At 40.4% G+C, this 25,113-nt stretch overlaps 1 protein-coding gene across 2 annotated transcripts in view; it reads right to left on the reverse strand.

Moving 5' to 3' along the window:
- Positions 1-1,296: 1,296 nt before the first annotated feature.
- The window catches only part of LOC145357542 (ribosomal protein S6 kinase beta-1), a 79,475-nt gene continuing 55,658 nt past the window's right edge, over positions 1,297-25,113 (reverse strand). The window contains exons 11-15 of one of the 2 annotated variants that reach the window (XM_080211000.1): positions 22,409-22,471; positions 19,425-19,502; positions 14,179-14,286; positions 11,838-11,950; positions 1,297-7,107 (exon numbers count right to left, since the gene is read on the reverse strand). In XM_080211000.1, coding sequence (XP_080067126.1) covers positions 6,864-7,107; positions 11,838-11,950; positions 14,179-14,286; positions 19,425-19,502; positions 22,409-22,471 — 606 coding nt within the window. In that variant the 3' untranslated portion in view covers positions 1,297-6,863. The remainder of the gene's footprint in view (positions 7,108-11,837; positions 11,951-14,178; positions 14,287-19,424; positions 19,503-22,408; positions 22,472-25,113) is intronic. The other variant, XM_080210999.1, reaches the window with a different exon arrangement.

Below are 25,113 nucleotides of genomic sequence, written 5' to 3' on the forward strand. Positions count from 1 at the left end.
CAGGTGAGTGGAGAGGTAGGTTTCACAAACACAGCATATACACACAACTGAGTGGCTTGCTAAGCTTCTCAATAGTCCCTTGGGGAAAGAAACCTGCCGTCCTTACCTGGTTTCAACTGCTGCCTAGCAAGCCACTCAGTTCTATCAATTGCTACAAAGCCTCTGTCTACATATGCTGTGTTTGTGAAAGCTACCTCTCCACTCACTCAATGAAGGAGCAGCACTCCAAAAGCTCATGATTCCAAATAAACCTGTTGGACTTTAACCTGGTGTTGAGATTATTTACTGTAGATGATGTGTGAAGATGAACTGGACATGAATGGATTGTTAGCTCACAGAAAATTTTCAGAGGTTAAGACTAATTTTTATACTTAGAGCTTGGCCACAATGATAATTTAACCATTCTAGTTAGTTTATGCCAAAACATCAGCAGGAATAAAAAAGCATGTACACACTTCCCTGTTCTTCGCAACACTTAGATTCGCAAACTTTATTAAATGATCTGTTAATTGATTTAAAATAGTTATTCTTCCTAAACAGTCTAAAGACCCAAAACAATTTGTTTAGACTCCAACAGAATCCCTACAGTAGGAGGCCATTCGGCACGTTAAATCTGCAAAGACCGTAATCCCACCCAGGCCCCATTCCTATAATCCCCCATATTTACCCTGCTAATCCCCTGTCACTAGGGTCATTTTAGCAATGGTCAATCCACCTAACCCACACATCTTTGGACTGTGGGAGGAAACCAGAGCACCTGGAGGAATCTCATGCAGACACGGGGAGAATGTGCAAACTCCATACAGACAGTGACCTGACGCTGAAATTGAACCCAGGTCCCTTGCACTGTGAGGCAGCAGTGCTAACCAATGTACCATGTATTACACTACAACATTGATACAAGACAGTTTTGAAGCTATGATGCAAATCTCAATAGAGGATTTTGCTTAACTTCAGTGTGAGACTCCTTCCGATAAGCCCTGTGCTCTAGATTTACCTATCAGCAACAAGACAATACAGCTGAAGTGTGGACACAGCTGCAGACTACTCAAACTGGTCACAGTGGTTGGGCTTTCCTGTAACAGATGGGGGGGTGGGGTTAATAGCTTTATCGCAATCCAGCCAACACTAAACTCCAGTTCATACACTTGAGCTGTGGCAACAACTTGATAGCAGTAGATAGCAAGTTGTCCAAGAATTAGGAAAGTGTCTGTTTCAATTTCAATTTCTACCTCTTCACCTAATGAACAAACTCAAACATTATGGCATCATCCATTTCCAAACAAAAACAAATTTAATAGCCTATGATTATACATTCATAAAAGGTTTAATAAAAATAAATTGATATTTCTCCCCACAAATCAGAGTTAAAAATAATAAAGAAACCAATAATTCTACAAAATAAATTCCCAGGGGAGGGAGGGAATGAAGGAAGCACTTTACAAAATGTTTCTTCTAATCTATCATTCAAATCAAACATCCATTTGCACCACAATTAAATTTCAAATCTATTGTACAAAAATAAGGATCAACCCAAATGCTTATAAATCTGTTGAAATACAAAGCTTAATTGTGAAACCATTACTAGGCCACTAGGCAAATTTAGAGTCAGCCTTTTCATTATTTACAAATAAAGTAGAATGGGTTGGGAGGGACAATTTGCATAGTTTGAACTTGACAGGCCCCAACATGACCATAATTGTCAGTACTGAAATGTTATTTTCAGCCTTCCATCCCCCCAAATGTCAGATGGTCCCCCTCCCCCACCAAGTCAAAGGAAAGGCCACCACTTGGCAGGGTTTAGGGGGAGGGAGTGTGGGGGCAGAAACTCCTTTTTTCCCAAACACATTCAAAAACTAGCTCGTTTAAAAAGTTCAGGCCAAGAGTTCTATGAAACTATTTGCTGCACCTCTCTTAAAAGAATCCATACACCACTGTACTGATAATCATGTTTATGTACATGAATCATGCACTATGATCAGTGAATACATAGACTAAAGTAAAAGTTAAACTCAGAATGATAGAAGACTACATGGTCTTATGAACTATCAGAGTGGGTGTTTTAGCAATTTTATCATCAAGGATGCTCTCTCTGATGCTACATTGCCTCATCAGAAGATCAGATGTCAATTTAAGTCACTCAACAACAGCTCAGCTGCATTTGTAAACTCTCTATAGCCCTTTAGAAATCCAACTATTACAATGCATCAAGGTAACAAAATTCCCTCACAGCCCTGTACCTCAACTCTTGCAGCCTTTTTCAAAAATATTTGGTTTAAAAGGGAGATTGCAGAGGTGATTTTTGGGGGAGGGGGGAGAGAACAGGGGATAATGGTAAAGGGAGATATATCAAAGCTAGGATGTGAAACAGTTGAATTAAAGACTTTAATTAAGCCTTCTGAGACCAAGGCGTTCAATACTTTTAAGATGGTTCTCTAGATGTCACGAAAAGCTCATTATACAAAAATCTTACTCAGATAACGTTCAGCAGAATTATTTGTAAGTGTTGGATTTTATTTAATAAAAGACACCAAAACGCATTCCAACATGTGTTTTAGTGCTCTGTAATTACAATCTTGAAAAACATATTGGCCTTTACATGATTGCAGATTGCTACATAAAGAATCATAGAAGGAAAGAGACTGACTTCAGAACTAAGTGATTCTTTGCTTAATTGCTATTTTCTGTGGTCAGTCTACAGTGGCTGTGAAGCAGTACTGAAGTATGACAAAATGTCAACTTGCATGATCCACACAGCAAGTTTATTTCCCCCACACCTTCCCAAATAGTCCAGTGGGTAAATGCATCTTTTGTTAATCTGGTAGATCATAGTTGTAAGCCACTAACAGATCCACTCCATCATGCAGTGCCTACGAAACACAATTAGACACAAGTGATAGTGAACATGCAGCCACTGTTCTCTCAGCCTTCCTACATCCAGCACGGCAGCTCTAGTGGCCCCAGAATGTAGAGCAGCCAAGGGCACTGCAACCTAATTCCTAGCTCCTAGCAAGTGCATGATCCATTGCCATTGAGTACAGCTTTTTTGGATACAATATTAATGATTCAGCAAAATCAACCAAGGCATGGCGCTCATTCAAGAGCCTTTCTAATCTAAGAGGCTCAATTTCCAGTACTTGCAAGAGAAATCTTTCAGAATTACTTGGAACTAGACATTTATAAAAATGCTATTTTTGGATGCTTTTATAGGTTAAATGGACATCATTCCCCAAACATAATACAGGTAACTGACTTGATTTTTATGCTGAAACATAGAAGTAAACAAGAGTTATTTCGGCAATGGGAATATTCAAATGTACAATTGCATTCATTCATGGCCTCTGATTTTGATTATTTCAGAAATGAATGGAATTGTGGAATACAATCCAATAATCTTTGTAAAATCTCTGAACCCATCAATGCATAACGTAATTGGAGATACTCAAATGACAGATCCAATTATAGAGAATAGCTCTTTCATTATCATTAATAGCAGTAGATTTGAAGGGAGGTGTATACACTGGTTTTCAGCCTTTGTTGATTATTTTTATAGAGTTGAATAGAAATTTACAAGTTTCAGCACTAAAATACAAAAAAGTTTTTGAAGTCATTGAAAAAAAGCTGTATAACTAAGGTGAGAGGTAGTTATGCCTTTGTAAACTTAAAATGTTAAGCTTAAAACTTTTAAAATAAAAATATCATGACTTCAACTGAGTTTTTGAGTTAAGCGCACAACCGCCCTCTTCCTGGAGGATGTTTGCTGGCAAATATGGTTTGTTCTGTGAGTTTAGTTTCACAGTAGGTCACACATGAGGCTTGTTAAAATTGCTCCAACCAGCTCTCACATGACATTGCATTAAGTGCATTACTTGCAAGCTGACTATGTCAAGGTGTTCAATCTCAGTCTGGTATGCAACTTGTCAGCAGCCATTGGGCTGCAGCAGTGATGGGACACAAGTTCATACCGTAAACCTTTCTAATTTTAAAATAAAATCCCAACCTCAAGTTACATCACCAAGAGAAGCTGATGTGTGAATCGAAGGGCAAAGGGGAGGATGCCACTTGCACTTTAGTGGCTGCACCCCCCCACACCAGAGAACACGCTGACATTTCCAGGGCCGAAGATTTCAGATCAGCCTGAAGGAAAATTAACCAAGGCGACCGCAGCAGCTTTTAGAATAATTAAAACTGGATTGTATCATGGATAATAAACTTTCAAAGGGCTGTTATGGCAAACTGATATATGGTCAGCAGCACAGATCAGGAGCAAGGCCAATTTCAAACACCTGAGGAAGGCAGTTTTGGTGGGACAAACATGAGAAGTCAATTAAAAATGAAGATGACGCTTAGCATTTTTTGATAACTGAAAGTGCAAGTGTGCACTCAACTTAAGGTTGTCATTGAGTAGGCATGCTAGCTTGGGCATATATCATCTTGTGAGTCAAGTGGACAGATCCAAGGTGTGAGATTGATTGGGTGATGATGCACTCAGCCTCATAACATCAAGCACATAATATGTCAGCAAGTTTGAATATCCAGTACTGAAGCTCAAGCTCTTTTGCAGTAAATTATAATAATTGCCATTACCGATTATCAGCACAAGTTCAGTGCTAGCACATAAATCTCTCCACTTCTACAATGCAGGGAATTAATTATGGTGCTCCTTTTGTAATGCAAGATCCAAACGCATCTGCATGTTTTTCCACATTAGGAGTGGAATTCTCAGCTAAGATTTCATTGAAAAATTGGACAGGATAATGTGATTTGATGTCATTTGAAACACATCTATAAAACACAATGGAATTATGGGGAGAGGAGAAGAAGAAGAAATAAAAGATGGAGTTAGCAGTTAACCTCTGAAATAAATCTGAACTTTAGAGTTGAACATAATGAAGAAGCCATTTCTTCTCTCCAATTTATGATCTCTTGCTACCATTTCTTATGCCTCAGGCTGGTGTACTCTGCCCAGATTAAGGTCATTTAATTTGCCATGATTTTCTACTCGAGAAATGTGGGAAAAGCATCCAAATGAGGCTTTTAATTCATTACCAAAAGCAAACGTCGTTACTGACATAATCATCATGAAATGGGGTTAGGAAAAAGGTAAGAAAAAATCCTTTAAATAATGAACAAGTCCTGGAATTTCTTTAGCCAAAACAAATGAAAAATTCAAGTAGCCTAAATTAATGAGAACACAATGCTTTGACCCAAAGGACAAGAAATGGGATTAAATATTTATAAATTTGACAAGAGAATAAAAATCACTCAAATGAATGGCTTCTGAACTGCATTTTCATGTCTCTCTATGAAAGTCTGTATACATAACAGCTGCTTTTAAAGCTTGGATTTAAGCTGTCACATAGGTTCGTACTGAGAAAAGGGCCTATGGCATGCCAGACTGCCTTTCCGTGCATAAAGACATTTATGGCTTGTATCCTATGGCTCAACTGATTTCAATAGCAGAGACAGGTAGAGAAAAAAGCAGCTTGTAAAAAAAAATTTCAGCACACACTACACTTCACACATTCAGACCTGAACGTCCAGAACATAGCATGACAGAATCAGAACACATTAGTCAAGTACCATAACTGTGGAAAATGTGTCTTTTAGAGTGGTCAATGCAGCATCTTGCTCAGAACCACAGATTATCCGTGTGAGGTGCCTACACTCAATTTCAGACTCTTTGGAGTTTGGCTGAATGTAGGAAGGGAAGATTTGGTTAGAGTCTAAACATTTAGTTTCTTCATTTCTCGTCTCCTCCTTATACTCACCACATCTAGCTGATTGGGCAAATACCAGTTTTGGGGCCTACTGCTACAAACGTGCAGCATGGGCACCAGCATGTCAGCACATTTCTAAATAGAAGTAGACAATGAAATTTAAAGAGTCTGAAAGGAAGATAAAATTTAAACTCGAGCTTCATATCGAGCCAGAAATGCAAGTGGGCCAGATTTTAAAGTGCTGGTTGCACATCATCACCTATATGGTGGCACAATCTTGGGAGACATTTATCCCTTTTTTAAAAAAAAAGACAGATCTATTGCAGTAGACAGCTCTAAGAAAGTAATAGTTGCAGTAGGCAAAAAAGGCAGATAATGTGGTAAACTTCAAACCTCTTCAAACATTAAGTCTACATAAAGCAAATTTAAGCTTTTAAGACTTGTATGTACCAAAGAGTTAATACAACTGTATCACCACTTTACGCATTACAGCGTAGCATATAGATTTTTTTAATCCATGATCTCTCTCCATAAGCTGTATTTATGCGGGCTCCAACATTACAGGATTGAGTATCTGAGACTTTGGGCTCTGATAACATTACGACAGTGTGCAATCTTTCCTATCCCGGATGCAGACACACCCAGCATTCTCTGCACCCTTCCCCCACCCTCTGGACACAAGCGGCAGTTTGATTGAGATTCAGACAAAGCCGTGCAACAACTCTGCCTTTGGTAATACTGTGTTCATCAGGCACCTAAGCAGAAAGATTTCTTCAACACCATTAACGATGATGAGCCACGGGACTTTTCTGTTAACGTCTAGTGCAGAACCTCAAGAGGTGAAATGCTGCGTGGAACGTTAATGCCCCCACACTGATGCAGTACATGCGTCTTACAAAGATGTTCATCACCCTGTCAATTATTTTAATCTCCCTTTTTTTCCCAGTGATGCATATGTTTCCATTTGAGTAATTGTCCTGAACCAAGACTTCCATGGTTGTTTTTGAAAGGGTGTTGGAGGGAGAGAAAGCAGAGAGACTTGGTATCCTCCTAAAAATACTCTCACATTTGTACTTGATTAGCGCTTGCACAAGCGCAGTCTTGCATTGATGATTTTTTTCCCCCTTCCATGTTCACTTGTCGTCATAGATTCATTCGCAGGTGTGCTGGTCTGTTTGGGGGCACTGGATACGTTTGCTTTTTGAAAGGCACAGAGCTCACGCCCATGGGGTGTCGGATTGGCAGTGGAGCAGAAGCCTCTCCACTAACTGTCACGTCCATCTGTTCCATCCCGACGTCCATTGGGTAGTCTGATGATCCACGTTCTCTGGGTGGTTCCATGTTGGCTCCCCGACTCCAACATTCAGCAGATGAGAACTTCACTGGGCTGCAAAATAAAGTGGCATTAGATGAATTGCTCACAGACACTAATCTGCTCAACCTGGACAAATGTAATCTAATAACATACAAAACATGTGCAGTAGGAAACTAAACCAGGCTCTTCTAACATTCTGTACAAACCCATCTACAAAACCACCTAAATTTGAGGCAACTCAAGGTTAATCTTTAAGGTAGGGACATGTTCGGCACAACTTTGTGGGCCAAAGGGTTTGTATTGTGCTGTAGTTTTTCTATGTTCTAACTCCTGCATGGCATGACCTCTTGTTACGGCCAAGTAAACCTAAAAAGAAAGCTACGAACAATGTAAAATACATCGTCACAGTAAGAGGGAAAAAAACAAAGGCTTCTCCTCAGAAAGACCATAAGACAAAGGAGCAGAATTAAGCTGCTCAGTCCCATCAAGTCTACTCCGCCATTCAATCATGGCAAATATTTTTCTCATCCCCATTCTCCTGCTTTTTCCCCATAATCCCCGACCCCTTTATTAATCAAGGGCCTATCTATCTTAAAGACACAATGAACTGGCCTCCACAGCCTTCTGCGGCACAGATTTTTACAGATTCACCACTCTCTAACTGAAGAAATTCTTCATCTGTTTCTAAAATGATCGTCCCTTTAGTCTGAGTTTGTACCCTCTGGTTCTAGTTTTTTCTACTGGTGGAAACATCCTCTTCACGTTCACTCTATCCAAACTCCGCAGTATCCTGTATATTTCAATAAAATCCCCCCTCATCCTTCTAAACTCCAACGAGTTTAGACCCAGAGTTCCTCATGTGACAAGCTCTTCATTCCAGGATCATTCTTGTAAACCTCCTCTGGATCCATTCCAAGGCCAGCACATCCTTCCTTAGATATGGGGCCCAAAACTCCTCACAATACTCCAAATGGGGTCTGACCAGAGACTTATACAGCCTCAGAAGTACATCCCTGCTCTTGTATTCTAGCCCTCTCAACATGAGTGCTAACATTGCATTTGCCTTCCCAACTGCCTGCTGAACCTGCACATTAACTTTAAGAGAATCTTGAACAATGATTCCCAAATCCTTCTGTGTTTCTGATTTCCTAAGTGTTTTCCCATTTAGAAAATAATCTACGCCTCCATTCCCCCTTCCAAAGTGCATAACCTCTCACTTTTTCACATTGTGTTCCACCTGCCACTTCTTTGCCCACTTTCCTAACCTGCCAAGTCGTTTTGCAACCCCTCTGCTTCCTCAATACTTCCTGTCCCTCTACATATCTTTGTATCATCTGCAAACTTAGCAACAGTGCCTTCAGTTCCTTCCTCCAAATCGTTCATTTATATTGTGAAAAGTTGTGGCCCCAGAACTGACTCGAGGCACACTAGTCACCAGCTGCCATCCTGTAAAAGAGTCCTTTATCCCCACTCTCTGCCTTCTGCCAGTCAGCAAATCCTCTACCCATGCTAGGATATAATGTCAACACCATGGGCACAACTTACTTAACAGTCTCCTATGCAGCAGCTTGTCAAAGGCCTTCTGGAAATCTAAATAAATCATGTCCACTGGTTCTCCTCTATCTATCTTCCTTGTTAGCTCCTCAAAGAGTTCTAACAGAAAGCTCAGAGAATTTTAGGCTTGCGTCATTTATTCGTTTTGTCCCACAAAAATACACAAATTGCAAATGGAAATTGGAATTCACCCTTGATTTATATGTTTCAACTACCTTTTATCTTTACTCACCTATCTAGTTCACAAGTTTCCTACTCTATGACTAACCCTCAAAGTGAATTCCACAAGCTAAGAAAATTGTTCATTAGTGAATTAGTTGGGGGTTTTAATAACAACCTGTGAGCTTTGTAGTCAATTTCACTGATACCTTTTTTTAGTTCATTTTTTTTTGTTAAAGACTTAATTTTAGAAAACTGAATTCAAATTCTTAAATCGTTCTGGTGGGATTTTAATGCTCATTCTCTATCCAGGCCTCTGGATCATTAATCAGTAACATTACCCATTCGATAACACTGCAACTAATGCTGAATTAGTGTAAAAGATCAGTGTATAATGCTACAACCAATCCACAATAAAGTCAATTTTTCTTTTGAAAGTATACATTGTATAACTCAGCTACATATATTATTTCTGCCAGAATGATGATGACTGGTTAATTACTCCATCAATCACACCTGGAGATACCACTGTAAGCATCTAGGATTCAATGTCTGTATACATTTTTGGGTGACTCTTCTCCACTCACTGTAATTTGCTGGAAAAATAATCAATTCATGTTACTTAACTATCCTCCATTTATTCATGTTACTACTTTCATCAGGGACACTGATGTAGTTTCTGTCGTGAATACTTTTGCTGTAGTTTCTGGCTGGATATCATGGCACCACTGGTTCACATCTGCTATAGTATGTGATTTAAACAAATTGGTTGCTGAGTAACGAGACTTTGGTTTGTTGTGAATTTCATCATCGAGTGTTCTGCAGTAGTCCCAACCTGCCTCCAACACAATGGTGTCAATAGATACACTGTGGTTTTCCTTTTAACTTAGCCAGGAGCTGTTATGGACAATACAACACATCTCTGCTGCGTTGAATGAGATCAGTGAACTGGGGACCAAACCTGGGATCTTTTGTCTGCATGGCTTAGTATTATACTGAAAGTTTTATGGTCCATATGTTGGACTTCCTCAATCTGAAATAGTTGCCTCATAAATCAGTTTTCGATTCTGGGAAACAACATTACTTTCATATTTATGTCCATAGTAAAAAGGTCTCGTTGAGAATTTGCTGGACAGTTTAAGCCAGCGCCAGAATACAAGTGAAGAGTTGCTTATGATGTATTCAGTCAGGGGCAGCTGTTGCAAGATGAACAACAACAGTTCGCTGGCCGACATCTTTCATTCGCAACACTTCTACAATGAAGATAAAAATTACATTTCCACAGGAATTATACCACAAAGTACTTTATATTGATTTACTTCTGCCACAAAATAAATCATTCAAATTAATTTTGTCCTGTGTGTTAGGAGGTAAAGTGGGCCCCTGCTAACTATGTAATATGAAATATCTCCAACTCAGGGAGCAATCATTTATTGTTAATGTCAGCCTTGCTTGTAAAAGCTTGATCACTCAGTAATGTGTTAGAGTAATCTTTACATGACACCACTCCCTTTGTTGAAAAGACCATGAGTCAGGAATAGAGCTAAAACATCAAATCATCACTTGCACCAGATAATTTTTAAATGATTTACAGAAGAACCAGAGGTGGCATGAGGATTTTTTTTAAAAAACAGGTGGTTAGAATTTGGATACACAGCCCGAAAGGATGGAGAAAACACATTCAACAGTAGCTGTCAAAAGGGAATTGGATAAATATTCAAGGATGAAAATTAACAGCAGAATGGGAAAGAACTGGCACAGACTCAATGGGCTGAATGTGCTATGATTCTCTCTGATCCCAGTTAACAAGAGAGTCTACAACAGCTAGCCAACCTAAAACATTACCGTTTGATTATCTTTCTCTCCACCCTAGCTACGACTGTAACACTATATTCTGCACTCTCTCGTTTCCTTCTTTATGAACAGTATGCTTTGTATAGTGCACAAGAAACAATACTTTTCACCATATGTTAATACATGTGACAATAAATCAAATCAAATGATTACTGAGCAGATTAGCTACAGAATTCTTTCCAAATTCTATAATCACTTCTGATCCATCTTTGTTTCTACACATAACTTGCATCTAACGTTCTTTCGAAAAATCAAGCTTACCTAACACTTTCACCAAATGAAAGTTGTCTGGGCTAAAGATTTTAAATTATGAGCTCAGGTTGCATAGACTAGGTTCACGTTGCCTTGTGAATAGAAGGTTAAAAGGTGATCAAATTAAGATGTTGAAGCTGACTAAAGGATTTGATCAGGTAAATAGGAGAGAAACTATCCTCTCCAGTGATAATCCCGAATAAGAGGCTCAAATCTTCACACAAAGGGCTGTGGAAATCTGGAACTTTCACCCCCTCAGAAAGCCTTTATGATCTGAAGATATATTGGAAATGTCAGAATGTAAATTGATAGTTTTAGGTAAAGAGAGGGATCATAATGGCAAAATAGGATTGAGGCTGAATGGTCTCTGGCTCTCCCAGTTTTGTCTATAAGTAATTCCAGTTCCACACCAATTTGGTTGACTTTAACTGGCTTAGCAGGTCAAATACCTATATCAATTAAGGGCAGCTCAGGATAGATGACAAATGCTGGCTTTCCCAGCTGTGCATTCCCCAAGAATAAAATAAAACTTACATCTCATCAGGAGTAGGGAATTCACTAACTTCAACATAACCAATGAAACTCCCAACATCAAAACAAGTTCACACCCAAAATGCTAGAAATACAAAGCAAGTGAGCTTGTATCTGAATTAGAACAATAGCTTAGATCTTCAGCTTAACATGTGTGAAAGATAAATATTGATAGAGTGGCTGGTCAAAGGGTTTGTTTCTCTTAGCATTCTAGGGAGGGATTCACCCAAAACATACTTTCCTGTTGATCAACATGCATATTGCCAGCGTTTTGACTTTTGTCCCTGACTTCCAGTCTTTTCTGTGTAACATTATCTCAGTTTAAGAGATAATGTTATTATCATTAATGATTTATGTCATTATCTGAGTGAAGCATATTATTAATACAAGAGATTGGTGCTATCAGTGAATAGTGCACTGGTGATACTGAACATACTGAGGAACACAAATACCTGACTGGAGTTCTAGGGCTGCCAATAAATCTGCGAGGTGAACGGATTTTTGGCTCAAATGAGAATTTTTCTTTAACGCTTTCCAGTACTGATGGAGCCACGTAAGTGAATCCCTGAAAATGGAATAAAGTGGTGATTTATTTTCATTCTCTCATGAAGATGCAATTCCATATGGTAAGCTGGCCAGCAATCACAAAGGCACTCAATCTTGTTCTTGCCCAACCATCCCTCACCTGCACGAGCCACATGATGTATTGAGATAGAAACAAGAATCCTGGTTCATCTTTTGCCTAATTAGTCTCATGCCTCACAACTCATTTCTCTGCTGTGATGCATTTCCAAGGAAAATATCTTATTGCAGTAATTTGCTGTAAACTTGTCAGGCTCTACATATCTTTTGGTGATGTTGATTGAGGGATAAATACTGACCAGTTGCTTTAACCCCTAACCTTCAGATTCAGAAATGAGCATGCAAAGCCAAGGCTGACTATCCATATGGTATACCATTTACATCTTTCACAACTCTGACTCTGAATTTTTTCAATTAAACTGGAACATCCTAAAATCAGTGAGAATGTTGAAAGATCCTCTAGTGTATCTGATTAAAAACATCTATGAGAAGTAAGACTTGTGCTGGGGAACCAGAGGACACAACATTAGCGAAAAATAAACTTAAAATAGCATGGCATAGTGGTGCTGTCACCAATCCAGAGGTAAATAAGCTTAAAATAGACTGGGGTGGCATGGTGGCACAGTGGTTAGCACTGCTGCCTCACAGCGTCAGTGACCCAGGTTTGATTCCCAGCTTGGGTCAGTCTGTTTGGACTTTGCACGTTCTCCGTGTCTAGGTTTCCTCCGGGTGCTCTGGTCTCCTCCCACAGTCAAAAAGACATGCCAGTTAGGCGTATTGGCAATGCAAAATTCTCCCTCAGCATAACTCAGCAAACAGGTGCTAGAGTGTGGCAACTAGGGGATTTTCACAATAATTGCATTGCAGTGTTAATGCATGCCTACTTGTGACTAATAAATAAACTTAACTTAATAGAAGCAAAATAGCATGGATGCTGGAATCAAACAAAAAAAGGGAAAAAAAACCCAGAAAAATCCAGAGATCCAGGGTAATGCTCTGGGTTCCAGCTTCAAATCCTGTCACTGCAGATGGTGAAATTTGAATTCATTGAAGATCTGGAATTGAAAGTCCATGAAACCATTGTTAATTGTTGTAAAAACTCATTTGGTTCACTAATGTCCTTCCATCCTTATCTGGTCTGGACCACGTGACTCCAGACCCACAGCAATGAGGTTGACTTGTAACTGCCTCTGAGGGCAATTAAGGATGGACAATAAATGCTGGTTCAGCAAGTAATGCTCATGTCCAAGGAACTAATTAAAAAAAACATTCTTTCCATTCAACTAACAGTAAACTTGAATATATGCATCTTTGTCACACTGCAGCCAACCAATCATTTCTGCGATGGGGGTAACAGCACATACATAACTTGAATTAAAGTCCTGCCAGGCTCATGGGGCAGAAGTTCTGGTTGCAATGGCTCTGTTAAGCGAATTTGAACAGTCAAACTAGCTCCTAGGTGGCATAGTAGACTTACAGAACAAAACTGTTCCCCATTTAGCACTAACTTGTACGAATGGTAAAATTATCACATCGACAGATGCTCAAGGTCAATGCTGAAGCACATTAATAGAACAAAGGCTGGAGTCATAGATCCCTGTAGTACAGGAGGAGGCTATTTGGCCCATCAAGTATATACTGATGACAATCCTACCCAGACCCTATTCCTGTAACCCCATGCACTTACCCTGCTAATCCCCCTGAAACTAGGGTCAATACAGCACGACCAATCAAACTAATCCGCACATCTTTTGGAGTGTGGGAGGAACCTGGAGAACCCAGAGAAAACCCACACAGACATGGGGACAATGTGCAGAGTCTACAAAAACAGTGACCCAAGCCGGGAGTCGAACCCAGAACTCTGGTGCTGTAAGGCAGCAGTGCTAACCACTGTGCTGCCCATGTGTTTGACATGATTTCCTTCTGCTGTACCTACTCGTGATGCTGACGGGATATTACATTTAGGTACAGCACAGAAATGGACCATCTGGTCTATGCCTGCACTTATACACCATTTCAGGACACTCTTTCATTTCTTTGTCCCTCACATGCTTATCTGCTTTCCCTTAAATGAATCTGTCCTCTTCCCCAAATACTCGTGTGCCATTTTGTGTTCCATTCTCCAATGTCAACATCAGTCAACTTGATGAAAACTTAAAAAAAGAGACATTAAATCACCATATAGGCACAGGCTATATTCAACAGGCTTACCAGGAAGACTTGATTGGCACTTTCACTAAGGGTCGAGTCATCAGGGCTGTCAACAGGTGTCTGTCGCGTGAACTTTGAATCAAACTGACTGACATCATCATCTGATTGCTAGAGAGAAAATGGAAACACGATTAATCCAGAATTGGGTGACTAATCCTTTGGATCTTCTCACCCTTTGTCTCTCATTCATGTTTTTTTGGACATTCAGCACAATTCTGAACAAAAATGTCTTTTGTTTACTTAGAGCTTGGGTTAACACGAGGCAGAACAATTACCTTGGTGTAAATAATTCAGCACATTTCAAACATTAGTTTGGGATCTGCAAAAAAAAGTTAACTCCTTTTTACATGCAAGTTTCTTTTACCAGAACTTTTACCATCTACTGATGTTGCTTTCAGGAGCAAAGCATGACACAAATGAAATGAAATATGCCCATCTTATAGAGCAAAACAACCTTGGTCAACACTAATTCTGCCACACTTCTCCATTTTTTCCTATCAGCCGACGATACTCCTAATCAAGAAAAGCACTTTAATAATTTATTTTATTCTCTTTCCTTCCAAACTTTACCAAGGCTGCAGATGAACGGGGACACCACCACTATGTGCAAGCTCCCTTCCAAACCACATACCAACCTGACCGTTTAAAGTTTATTTATTAGTGTTGCAAGTAGGCTTACATTAACAGCGCTACAAAGTTACTGTAAAAGTCTGGTGGCCACATTCTGGCACCTGTTCAGTTATTTCGAGGGAGAATTTAGCACAGCCAATGCACCTAATCCGCACGTCTTTCGGACCATGGAAGAAAACCAAAGCACCTGGAGGAAACCCACACAGACGGGGAGAATGTGCAGACTCCACACAGACAGTGACACAAGCTGGGAATGGATCCCAGTCCCTGCCGCTATGAGGGAGCAGTGCTGACCACCATGCCACCTGGAACTATAATCGCTATTCCTTCACTGTCTCTGGGTCAAAATTCTCAAACTCTCTTCCTAACAACACTCGGTGTACCTACATCAGGGACTGCAGCAATTCAAGGTGGCTCACCACCCATCCTCTCAAGGGCAATTCAAGATTGACAATAAATGCTGGCCTAGCCATTGACAGGCATGTCCAATAAAAAGAAAAATCATTAGTCTGTAGATGGCTGATTGCAGCCAGAACAGTAGTTAAGTGACTCCAGAAATCCAAATATAATCTATAAAATCACTCGAACCTATATTTACTTCTATCTACTGATCTGTGAGTTATTTAGTATTTAAAACAAAAATTAGGCGCCACGCAGTTGTGGCTGAGTGGTCACAGCAGAGGGTTAGAGTCTATTCAAGCTTCTGTGAACAAGTTCATGGTCCCTCAAATATAATTCTCAGAAAATAATTTAGGCAGCACTTCCATAGTTTCCATCTTAAACACATCCTTAAGGGTTCGGTCTAACATTTAAGAGTTTTATTTTGTTTGTTCGCGAGATATGGTCAATATTGACATGGCTCCAGGCATAGCCCATCCCTAACTTCAAGTGACTGTGATTTGCTAGTCAGCTCAGATAACATTAAAAGTGACCCTTGCAGTGCAAACTAGTCGAGTCTTTGCCAGATCAGGTAAACAAATTAGATTTTTACAATAGTTTGGCAAACTTTCATGTTCCATTATCAAATTTATCAGATTTACTGAATCCTATTGCATAACCTGCCATTGTGGAATTTGAACTCTAAACTTCTGGTTGCTATGCCAGTCCCACAACTATTACACAACCATACTCAAGTGTTTAAAATGGACACGTGTTGCATATAGCAGTTAATTATTTAAACAGCTCTTTGAACCTGTTCCTTTGGTTTGGAAACAAAGCTGTAAACAATTTGAATCCTATCTTCAATGTCAGGCTATGGGCCCTTCAGAACAATAAAAGAAGCCCTACAAATTATTCAGGTGTATTTAAGTGCCAGTTCATTCTTGGTGGCAGAACTATCTGGACTGACGCCAATGAGGTACTATTTTTCAGATGACTTAGCTTATTTATTTTATTTGTTATTTATTTGTCACTCGCAAGGTTTACATTAACACTGCAATTAAGTTTTTGTGAAATTCTTCTAGTTACCACAGTTCAGCACCTGTTTGGGTCAATGCACCTTATCAGCATGTCTTTTAGAATGTGGGAGGAAACTGGAGCACCCGAAGGAAACCCATGCAGACATGGGGAAAACGTGAAAACTTCACACAGGCAGTGACCCAAGTCGGGAATCGAACCCAAGTCCCTGGCACAGTGAAGCAGCAGTGCTGACCACTGTGCCATCATACTGCCCACAGCTCCATCAGGTGAAAGATTCCATGGCACCACTTCAAAGAGCAACAATGCTTTTGGTGCCCTGTGCAACATTTATCCCTTAACCATATTCATTAAAACAGATTCTCCGATCATTAGCTCATCACTTGGTGGAATTATGCAGAGCGAAAATTGGCTACTGTGTTTCCCACATCATCACAGTGACTGTATTTCAAAAGTATGTCGATCGCAAGGGCTTTAGGACACTCCAAGGTCACAAAACATGCCATCATAAGTACAAGTCGTTTTTCTCTAGGGAGTGCTACACAGTTCTATTTTTTGGATGAGATTTTTGACTGAAATCTTGGCTGCCTGCTCTGGTGGACAAGAAAAAAATCTCCAAAGAACAGGGCAGTTTTCTCATTATCCGGGCCAATATTTATTGTTCAACCAGCTAGACAGATCGTTTGGTCATTTATTACAATGTTATTTGCGAGTGTATTTTTTCTTTCCTGCCACATTTCCCCTAATTTACAACAGTGACTACATTTCAAAGGTAGTTCATTGGCTCTGAAATGCGAGGGACATGTTGAGCTCATGAATTAACAACGGACACATGGGAACATCACCATCTGCAAGTACCCTTCCAAGTCACACACCATCTGGACTTGGAAACATATTGCCATTCCTTCATCGTCACTGCATCAAAATCCTGAAACTTCCTTTCTAATAGCACTGAGGGCGTATCTACTCCATATTGTTGTAGCAAGCAGTTCAAGAAAGCAGCTCACCATCACTTTCTTGAGGGAAATTAGGAATGGACAGTAAATGCTGACCCAGCCACAAACGTCCACATCCCATGAAATTAACAAAAAACAAATGACCATTAAGCTGTAAATTATTTAATATTCCACCAAGAAGCACCATCATGAAAACAAGCTTTATGTCAAATAATGATTTTTAATCCACTGATTGGAAATCCAAGCTGAATGTTTAAGTAATTAAGTGGGACTTGAGCTCATGGAGGAAGATGATACCCAGCTAGCATCACTGTACCATCCACACCCCAATTCACAGGAATGGAGACATTATGTCTGCAAAGAAAATCAAGGATAATGACCTTAAGAACATAGAACATTACAGCACAGTACAGGCTCTTCGGCCCTCAATGTTGCGCCGACCAGTGGAACCAATCTAATGACCCTCTGACCTGAGCTATTCCAATATTATCCATATGCCCTTAAAGTTGGCGAGTCCACAACTGCTGCAGGCAGGGCATTCCATGCCCTTACTACCCTCTGAGTAAGGGACCTACCTCTGACATCCATCCTATATTTATCACCCCTCAATTTAAAGCCATGTCCCCTCATGTTAGCCATCACCATCCGATGAAAAAGGCTCTCACTGTCCACCCTATCTAATCCTCTGATCATCTTGTATGCCTCAATTAGGTCACCTTTTAACCTTCTCTCTAACGAAAACAACCTCAAGTCCTTCAGCCTTTCCTCATAAGACCTTCCCACTATATCAGGCAATATCCTAGTAAACCTCCTCTGCACCCATTCCAGTGCTTCTACATCTTTCTTATAATGCAGCGACCAGAACTGTACACAATACTCCAAGTGCGGCTGCACCAGAGTTTTGTACAGCTGCAATATGAATGAGTGAATGAGTAAAAGAATGAGTGCCACATATCCTGCCCCACATTAGCAGGCATAAAGGCAATCACCTGAGAATTCAACAGTAGGTTCCCACACATGAACTTGTCTAGCTAAAATGGGAATATGCTTTAAATATAATCACTGAAAAAAGACATGAACTAAGTTACAAAGAGGAACACATTAGTAACTACCATTATTGAATCACTCAGTGACAGTCATGTGAGAGGCTCACCTTTTGTGTGTTTAAGCGACAGCTTTCGCTGCAGAAAGAGAACAAACAGCCGAGGCACTGATGAGAAAACACCTGGTGGGGACCCCCTTTCCTCCCTCTCTCTCACCATCCCACCTGATAAGCTTTTGAGCCGTACTTGCTGACCTTGACCATCCAGGGACACCCTGCTGCAGACAGAAACCATAAAAGAAATCCATCCTACAATGCTCTCGCTAAGAGCCAGCTAGCTAAATGCTTAAATTGCATCAAGGGAAAACAACAGACCACTGAAATCAACCTGAGCCAACCAAGTCACCAAACCCCAAGAGCCGAATAACCATTCTTATTTTTCTAGATTCTAATTCAATTAATTGATCCTTTTCCATTCTGTAATCTATTTATAGGAGCGCGTGGGAGTCCAAGTATAATAAAGCTACCCTCTGAATTGGGTCGGGGGTGTGGGGGTTAGTGAGAACAAGTGTGTCCATTCGAGAGAGTGCATGCATGTCCAAGTATAATAAGGCTAACCTCTGATGAAACACAAGAAAGCCTGTCTGATCACCATGCAATTAAATACTGAATTCAGATATTCTTTTCAAAACAAAAAAAACTGTTGCAGTCAAACAACAAGAGCTAAAAGAGGGGAATCATTTGACTCGTCCATACCCAATCATAACAGCACAATTTAATTTTTAGCAAGTCATTCCCCTCTTGGTTAAAAAATAGATTATATTTGTTAAAATCCTCCAAGAAACCCAGAGGTAGCTTAATCTGTACAGAGCTGGAAGATCCCATGTTCTATGCAATGTCTATGCTGAAGTGGTTGATCTCAGCCATAGCAACATAGATATTATAATTAGCCCCATTAACCTGACTTAGGAAGTGGAAAATGGAGGATCCTCTGCTCCCAACACTCTATAGCAATCTTTGATTGAAGTAAGCACATGTGAATATGGTTAGGCTCAACTGCATTGCCCTGCAATGGCCAAATGGTTAGCTGACATTCATTAAGTAGGCTCACACAAGAAAAATGACGTGCAAACCAGCAGGGAAGCACTCCCATGAATCAACACTGAGAAACAGAATATGGGAAGGGGTAAGATTACACTTACTAGAAATGGCTTGAAAGGTGGTTCAACTTTCCGAGCCAAAAGATCCTCCCAGTTTGTGTGTCTGAAGAAAGGATGAGCCTGGATTAAAATTAATTAAGTGAATTAATAAAAAAACAAAATTTCAAATTAAAAACATTACATTAGTACCTAAAACAGTCTGCATTCAAAGATAGAATTCCATATATAGATAATATCTGAATTAGTTGTTGGTCCCATCTGCTGTTTGCGGGAACCTGCTTAGCACGAATAGACTTTTATTTGTCTACCCAACAGTGGAAAACTCTTAAAAGTAATTAGATGGCTGTGAAATACCTTGGGGCATCCTAAGAATGTGATATGATGCTTACATAAATTCACATTGCTACGTTTTTGTTGGGGACCAGTAAGTTTATTTTTAAAAAGAATCCTAAGACCAGATATTTATTAAAAGAATGAAGTTCATGGTTTAAAAATCAACAGAATTATACAAAACAAAAATCAAAAGGACATGAATAACTACATTATCTTAAATTGTCAGTTATGTTAAAGATATTAAAAGTACGGTGAACAAAGTTACTCATTTTCTAAACTGATTTAACGTCAATTTCCTTCAACAGTCACTTGGCCTAAAACTCCAGAACTCTAGTCAGACTTTTCTGAGACTGCTTAGAGAATTCATATAAAGGTTGAGATTTCATGGACCTTCCATTTATTTCCAGCAAGGTTTTCCCTTCAAATTTTCTACAACTATTCCACAGTTGTAGAATCCCCATTCAAAAAAGGCATCAGTAGCACCTTAAACCTCGGATCAGAACTCTGTGGGGTTGAATATCCTTTAACTCTGCAGTCTTACATTGAAAACTCTCTTCCACTTCTCCGCTTGATTATCCTTAGAAGTTCAACTTACTGTTAGGAGTCCTTCAGTCAACAAGAGGTTTATACTCTTTTAGCCAGCACATGGAATTTCAAATCAACATTGCCAGGGAGGGATGGCCCCTGCTCTGCAGCCAGGTTGCTCTAAAATAAAACTGCTGCAACAGAACCATACCTAAAAATCCCTACAATTAACTCTTCTGGTGATTTTTTTTCCCCCTACTGCTTTATCTCCCAAGTAAGCTAATAGAATCCCACAGTGCAGAAGGATGGCATTTGGCCCATCGAGTCTGTACCGACAACAATCTCACCCTATCCTCATAAATGCACATATTTACCCTGCTAATCCCCCTGACACTAATGGCCAATTTAATATAGCCATTCCACCTAACATGCACATTTTTGGACTGTTTGTACATTATCAGATATCTTTCAGAGAAACCTAGTTCTTAAAAGTACTATCACCACCGACATAAAACATAGGTAGTACCATACCAATCTCAGCTGTATCATCATGCAGCAGAGAACAAGCAACTCACAAAAAAAAATTTAATGGACGTTCAGCTTGGGACACAGGCTTTACTCATTAACAACCAATTACAAACATATCATGCTAGGAGATTTAACTTCTAACTTTTTGACAGCTGTATATTGCCTGGTTAGCCCAAAAAGTAGGGGGAAAGGGGCACACATTTTATTCCTAGATTGAGTAGGGACACATACTACAATAAACACCAAAAGCCTTAAGCTACAGGGGAGGGAAGAGAGAAAAGTTAACATGGCTTTTCACACCAGGCAGCCAACAACTGGGAAAATTGGTTTCCTCCCCAAGCTCCTTCCCTGTCAGATCCAATGTACCCCCCCCACCCCAAAAACAACCACCACCTCAAAACAACTATCCATTAGTCCTCTCACCAACACGATTCAACAACTCACTTATTTATCCACCTCCCTTTTACAAGCTGTTATGGATTCTGCTGCCACCATTACGTGCAATGGAGTGTTCGAAGTGTTTTAAAGTTTACGTACAAATATTCGCACATCCTGTCATTATCAAACCTCTGCACACAGTATACCAACCTTGCTCAAGAGACCATTCTTCAGATATGAACTAGTGAATATTGTAGGCTGATTGTTCACAGGTGCAGCACAGCCCATCATGATCCTTTCCTTCCCCTCAAGCATCTCTCAATTTCTACCACGTGACTAGACAGCAATCACAAGTGGGATATGGATTTAAGTTTTGTTCTGCCCAGCTGACAACAACCGTATCACCCGTTACATAACATCTAACATTTCACAGACAATGGTTTGTAATTGGGACACTTTCTTCTGATGAATTAATTATACTAAGCAACACAGGAGGAGCTTTCAAATAATTATTCTCGAAGATTAAAATGAAAATTTTAAAAAATAATCAACAAAAAGCCCTCTTCTTTCTTCCACACTTCATTTTTTGATGCATGCTGAAATATTTGTTTAAACATTTAATCCTTTTTAGAGGAATTAGCTGTAAACAGGCACTATGCCAGAAAATAGTAGAGAAATTGAATTAACAACAGGGTAAAATTGATGAGAGTATAAAGTGGTGGTCTTTGTGCCAATCATAGTCAAAGGAGTAATTTTAACTCAACCCTGATGTTTCCGCGATCTTATTTCAGATGTGTTAAAGATGGCACTTCTGCAATTAATTTATCTAACTGATGAAGCTCACCAATTATTTTAAATCAGTTCAGTCAACCCATGTTTGGAGAACTAAAGGAAGTAAGGATACAAGGGTTCTTTAAAGTTTATTCATCAGTGTCATAAGTAGGCTTACATTAACACTGCAATGAGGTTACTGTGAAAATCCCCTGGTCGCCCACACTCCGGTGCCCCTTTGGATACACAGAGGGAGAATTTAGCACAGCAATGCACCTAACCAGCAGGTCTTTCATACTGTGGGAGGAAACTGAAGCACCCAGAGGAAACTCTCACAGACATGGGTAGAACATACATACTCCGCACAGACAGTGACCCAAGTCAGGAATCGAACCCTGGCACTGAGAGGCAGCAGTGCTAACCACTGTCACCACTCCCACCCCGCCCCCACCCCCCCCTTCTGAATTTTACAGTCTCTGCTGAAAACATACCTGGACATCTGCTGCATCCCCAACTCCAGCCCCAAGGCGTGATGAAGCATTCCTTTTTAGCAGCTAAAAATAAAAAAAATACAAACTTTAACAATGTTTTATCTCATTTGAAAGCTAGGTGAGCGACTTTAGACTGTTTAAATTTCTAAATGTGTTCAAAAAAATGGTCAGTTTCATGAAAGTGATGCTGTCCCATTTACAAAGCATTGAACCCAATGCTTTAACAGGGGCTGTGAACAAAATATACCCATCTTAACTGGATTCCCTCCATGGAGCAGAAGTCAGCTTACTTGGTCTGGGCAGTTCAAATATTTACATCGTTGGCTTAATTTGTGAAGGTGCTATTTCAGATTCTCTCTCAATTTGGTGAAATGCCATTCAGACCACCATTTCAATTCTATCCTCTGGTCACACTCAAAAAGAATCATTAACTTAAATTTTAAAAAATGAATTGACCCTTTGACTATTGTACTTTCAACTGGATCATATCTAGAAGGGTTAGTGGTACATAAGAACATAAGAAATAGGAGGAGTAGGCCATCTAGCCCTTCGAGCCTGCCCCGCCATTCAATAAGATCATGGCTGATCTGTCGTGGCTCAGTTCCACATTCCCGCCCTCTCCCCATAACCCTTAATCCCCTCGCTTATCAAAAACCTATCAACCCTCATCTTAAATATATTTAGCGAGGCAGCCTCCACCACTTCAACGGGCAGAGAATTCCAGAGATTCACCACCCTTTGAGTGAAGAAGTTCCTCCTCAACTCCGTTCTAAACCACCCCCCCTTTATCTTGAGGCTGTGCCCCCTAGTCCTACTGTCCTTTCTGAGCGGGAAGAGTCTCTCCACCTCTATCCTATCCATCCCATTCATCATCTTATACATCTCAATGAGATCTCCCCTCATTCTTCTAAACTCTAACGAGTACAAGCCTAGTTTATTCAGCCTCTCCTCATAGCTCAACCCCCTCAACTCCGGTATCAGCCTAGTAAACCTCCTCTGCACTCCCTCCAAGGCCAAAATATCCTTGCATAAGTGCGGTGACCAAAACTGCACACAGTACTCCAGCTGCGGCCTCACCAGTGCCCTATACAGCCGCAGCAAGACCTCCCTACTTTTACATTCAATCCCCCTCGCTATGAAGGCCAGCATCCCATTTGCCTTCCTGACCACCTGCTGCACCTGCAGGCTGGGTTTTTGCGACTCATGCACAAGGACCCCGAGGTCCCTCTGCACCGTCGCCTGCTGCAGTTTTTCGCCCCGTAAGTAATAGTCCTTCCTACCATTATTCGTACCAAAGTGGACAACCTCGCACTTGCCAACATTAAATTCCATTTGCCAGTTCCTGGCCCATTCGCCCACCCTATCTAGATCCTTCTGCAGACTCTCCACACCCTCTGCGCAATTTGCCATTCCACCAATCTTGGTGTCATCAGCAAATTTTGACACCATACACTCAGTTCCCTCCTCCAGATCATCTATATAAATGGTAAATAGCTGAGGCCCCAGCACCGACCCCTGGGGCACTCCACTAGTCACCAACCGCCAATCTGAATAGCACCCATTAACCCCCACTCTCTGCCTCCTATTTGACAACCAATCCTCTATCCACCCTAACACCCTACCCCCAACTCCATGCCCCCTTACCTTCTGCAATAACCTCTTGTGAGGTACCTTGTCAAACGCCTTCTGAAAATCAAGACAGACCACATCCACTGCCCTAGACACATCCTCATAGAACTCCAATAAATTTGTCAGACACGCCTTAATGAAACCATGCTGCGTCTGCTAAAGCAATTCCCCTCAAGATGCCTCGCTATTTCCTCCTTGATGACGGATTCTAACATTTTACCTACAACAGACGTTAAACTAACCAGCCTATAATTCCCTGCCTTTTGCCTGGCACCCTTCTTAAACAACGGCGTAACATTAGCCGCTTTCCAATCTTCCGGCACTTCCCCAGAATCCAGCGACGTTTGGAAAATAACCACCAAGGCATCCACTATCACCTCCGCCATTTCTTTCAGAACCCTCGGATGCATTCCATCCAGTCCTGGGGACTTGTCCACAATCAGTCCCTCCAGTCTGATGGAGAGAAGAAAATAAAGTAATAATATTCAAAAGCCCTTGTGATTCTTAGAGAAGGGGAACTAAGGTGAGCAACTGGGATTAAGGTACAGATCAGCTATGGTCCAAATAAACAACAGGATAGGCTGAATGATCTTCAGGGTAACAAGAGGAGGACTGAGGAAGGCACGGAATTCTCAGCTTTGAGACCCTATACCAACAAAAAAAAAGAAAATAGTGGAAAAATTCAGCAAGTCTGACAGCACCTGTGCAGAGAGGATAGACCTAACATCAAGTCTGGATGACCCTTTGTCAGAGTTGCTCAGTGAGCACAGGAGCACTATTTAATGCTATTTAAGAAATGACGATAAACACTTCCAAATTTAGTGTGGCATTGCATTTGGAACATTTAGCTCTGCTCTTAAGTAGTTTGATTTAATTAATTACGTATGCCTGTGCTCAAATTCAAGCAATATGGAGATCTCAATACAGTTCAACAGATCAAAAAAATCAGCGACCATAGTTACTCCATGGCTCACTTTTCCATCCAATGTTACACAGCATAGGACTGGAGAGGACTATATTAGCTGATCAAAATCTAAGGCCAGATCTCAGTGCCTACCTTATTCATCACACCCGTC

This window comes from Carcharhinus amblyrhynchos, chromosome 23, assembly GCF_965287045.1.
Source record: "Carcharhinus amblyrhynchos chromosome 23, sCarAmb.v2.hapA, whole genome shotgun sequence".
NCBI classification, from domain to species: domain Eukaryota; kingdom Metazoa; phylum Chordata; class Chondrichthyes; order Carcharhiniformes; family Carcharhinidae; genus Carcharhinus; species Carcharhinus amblyrhynchos.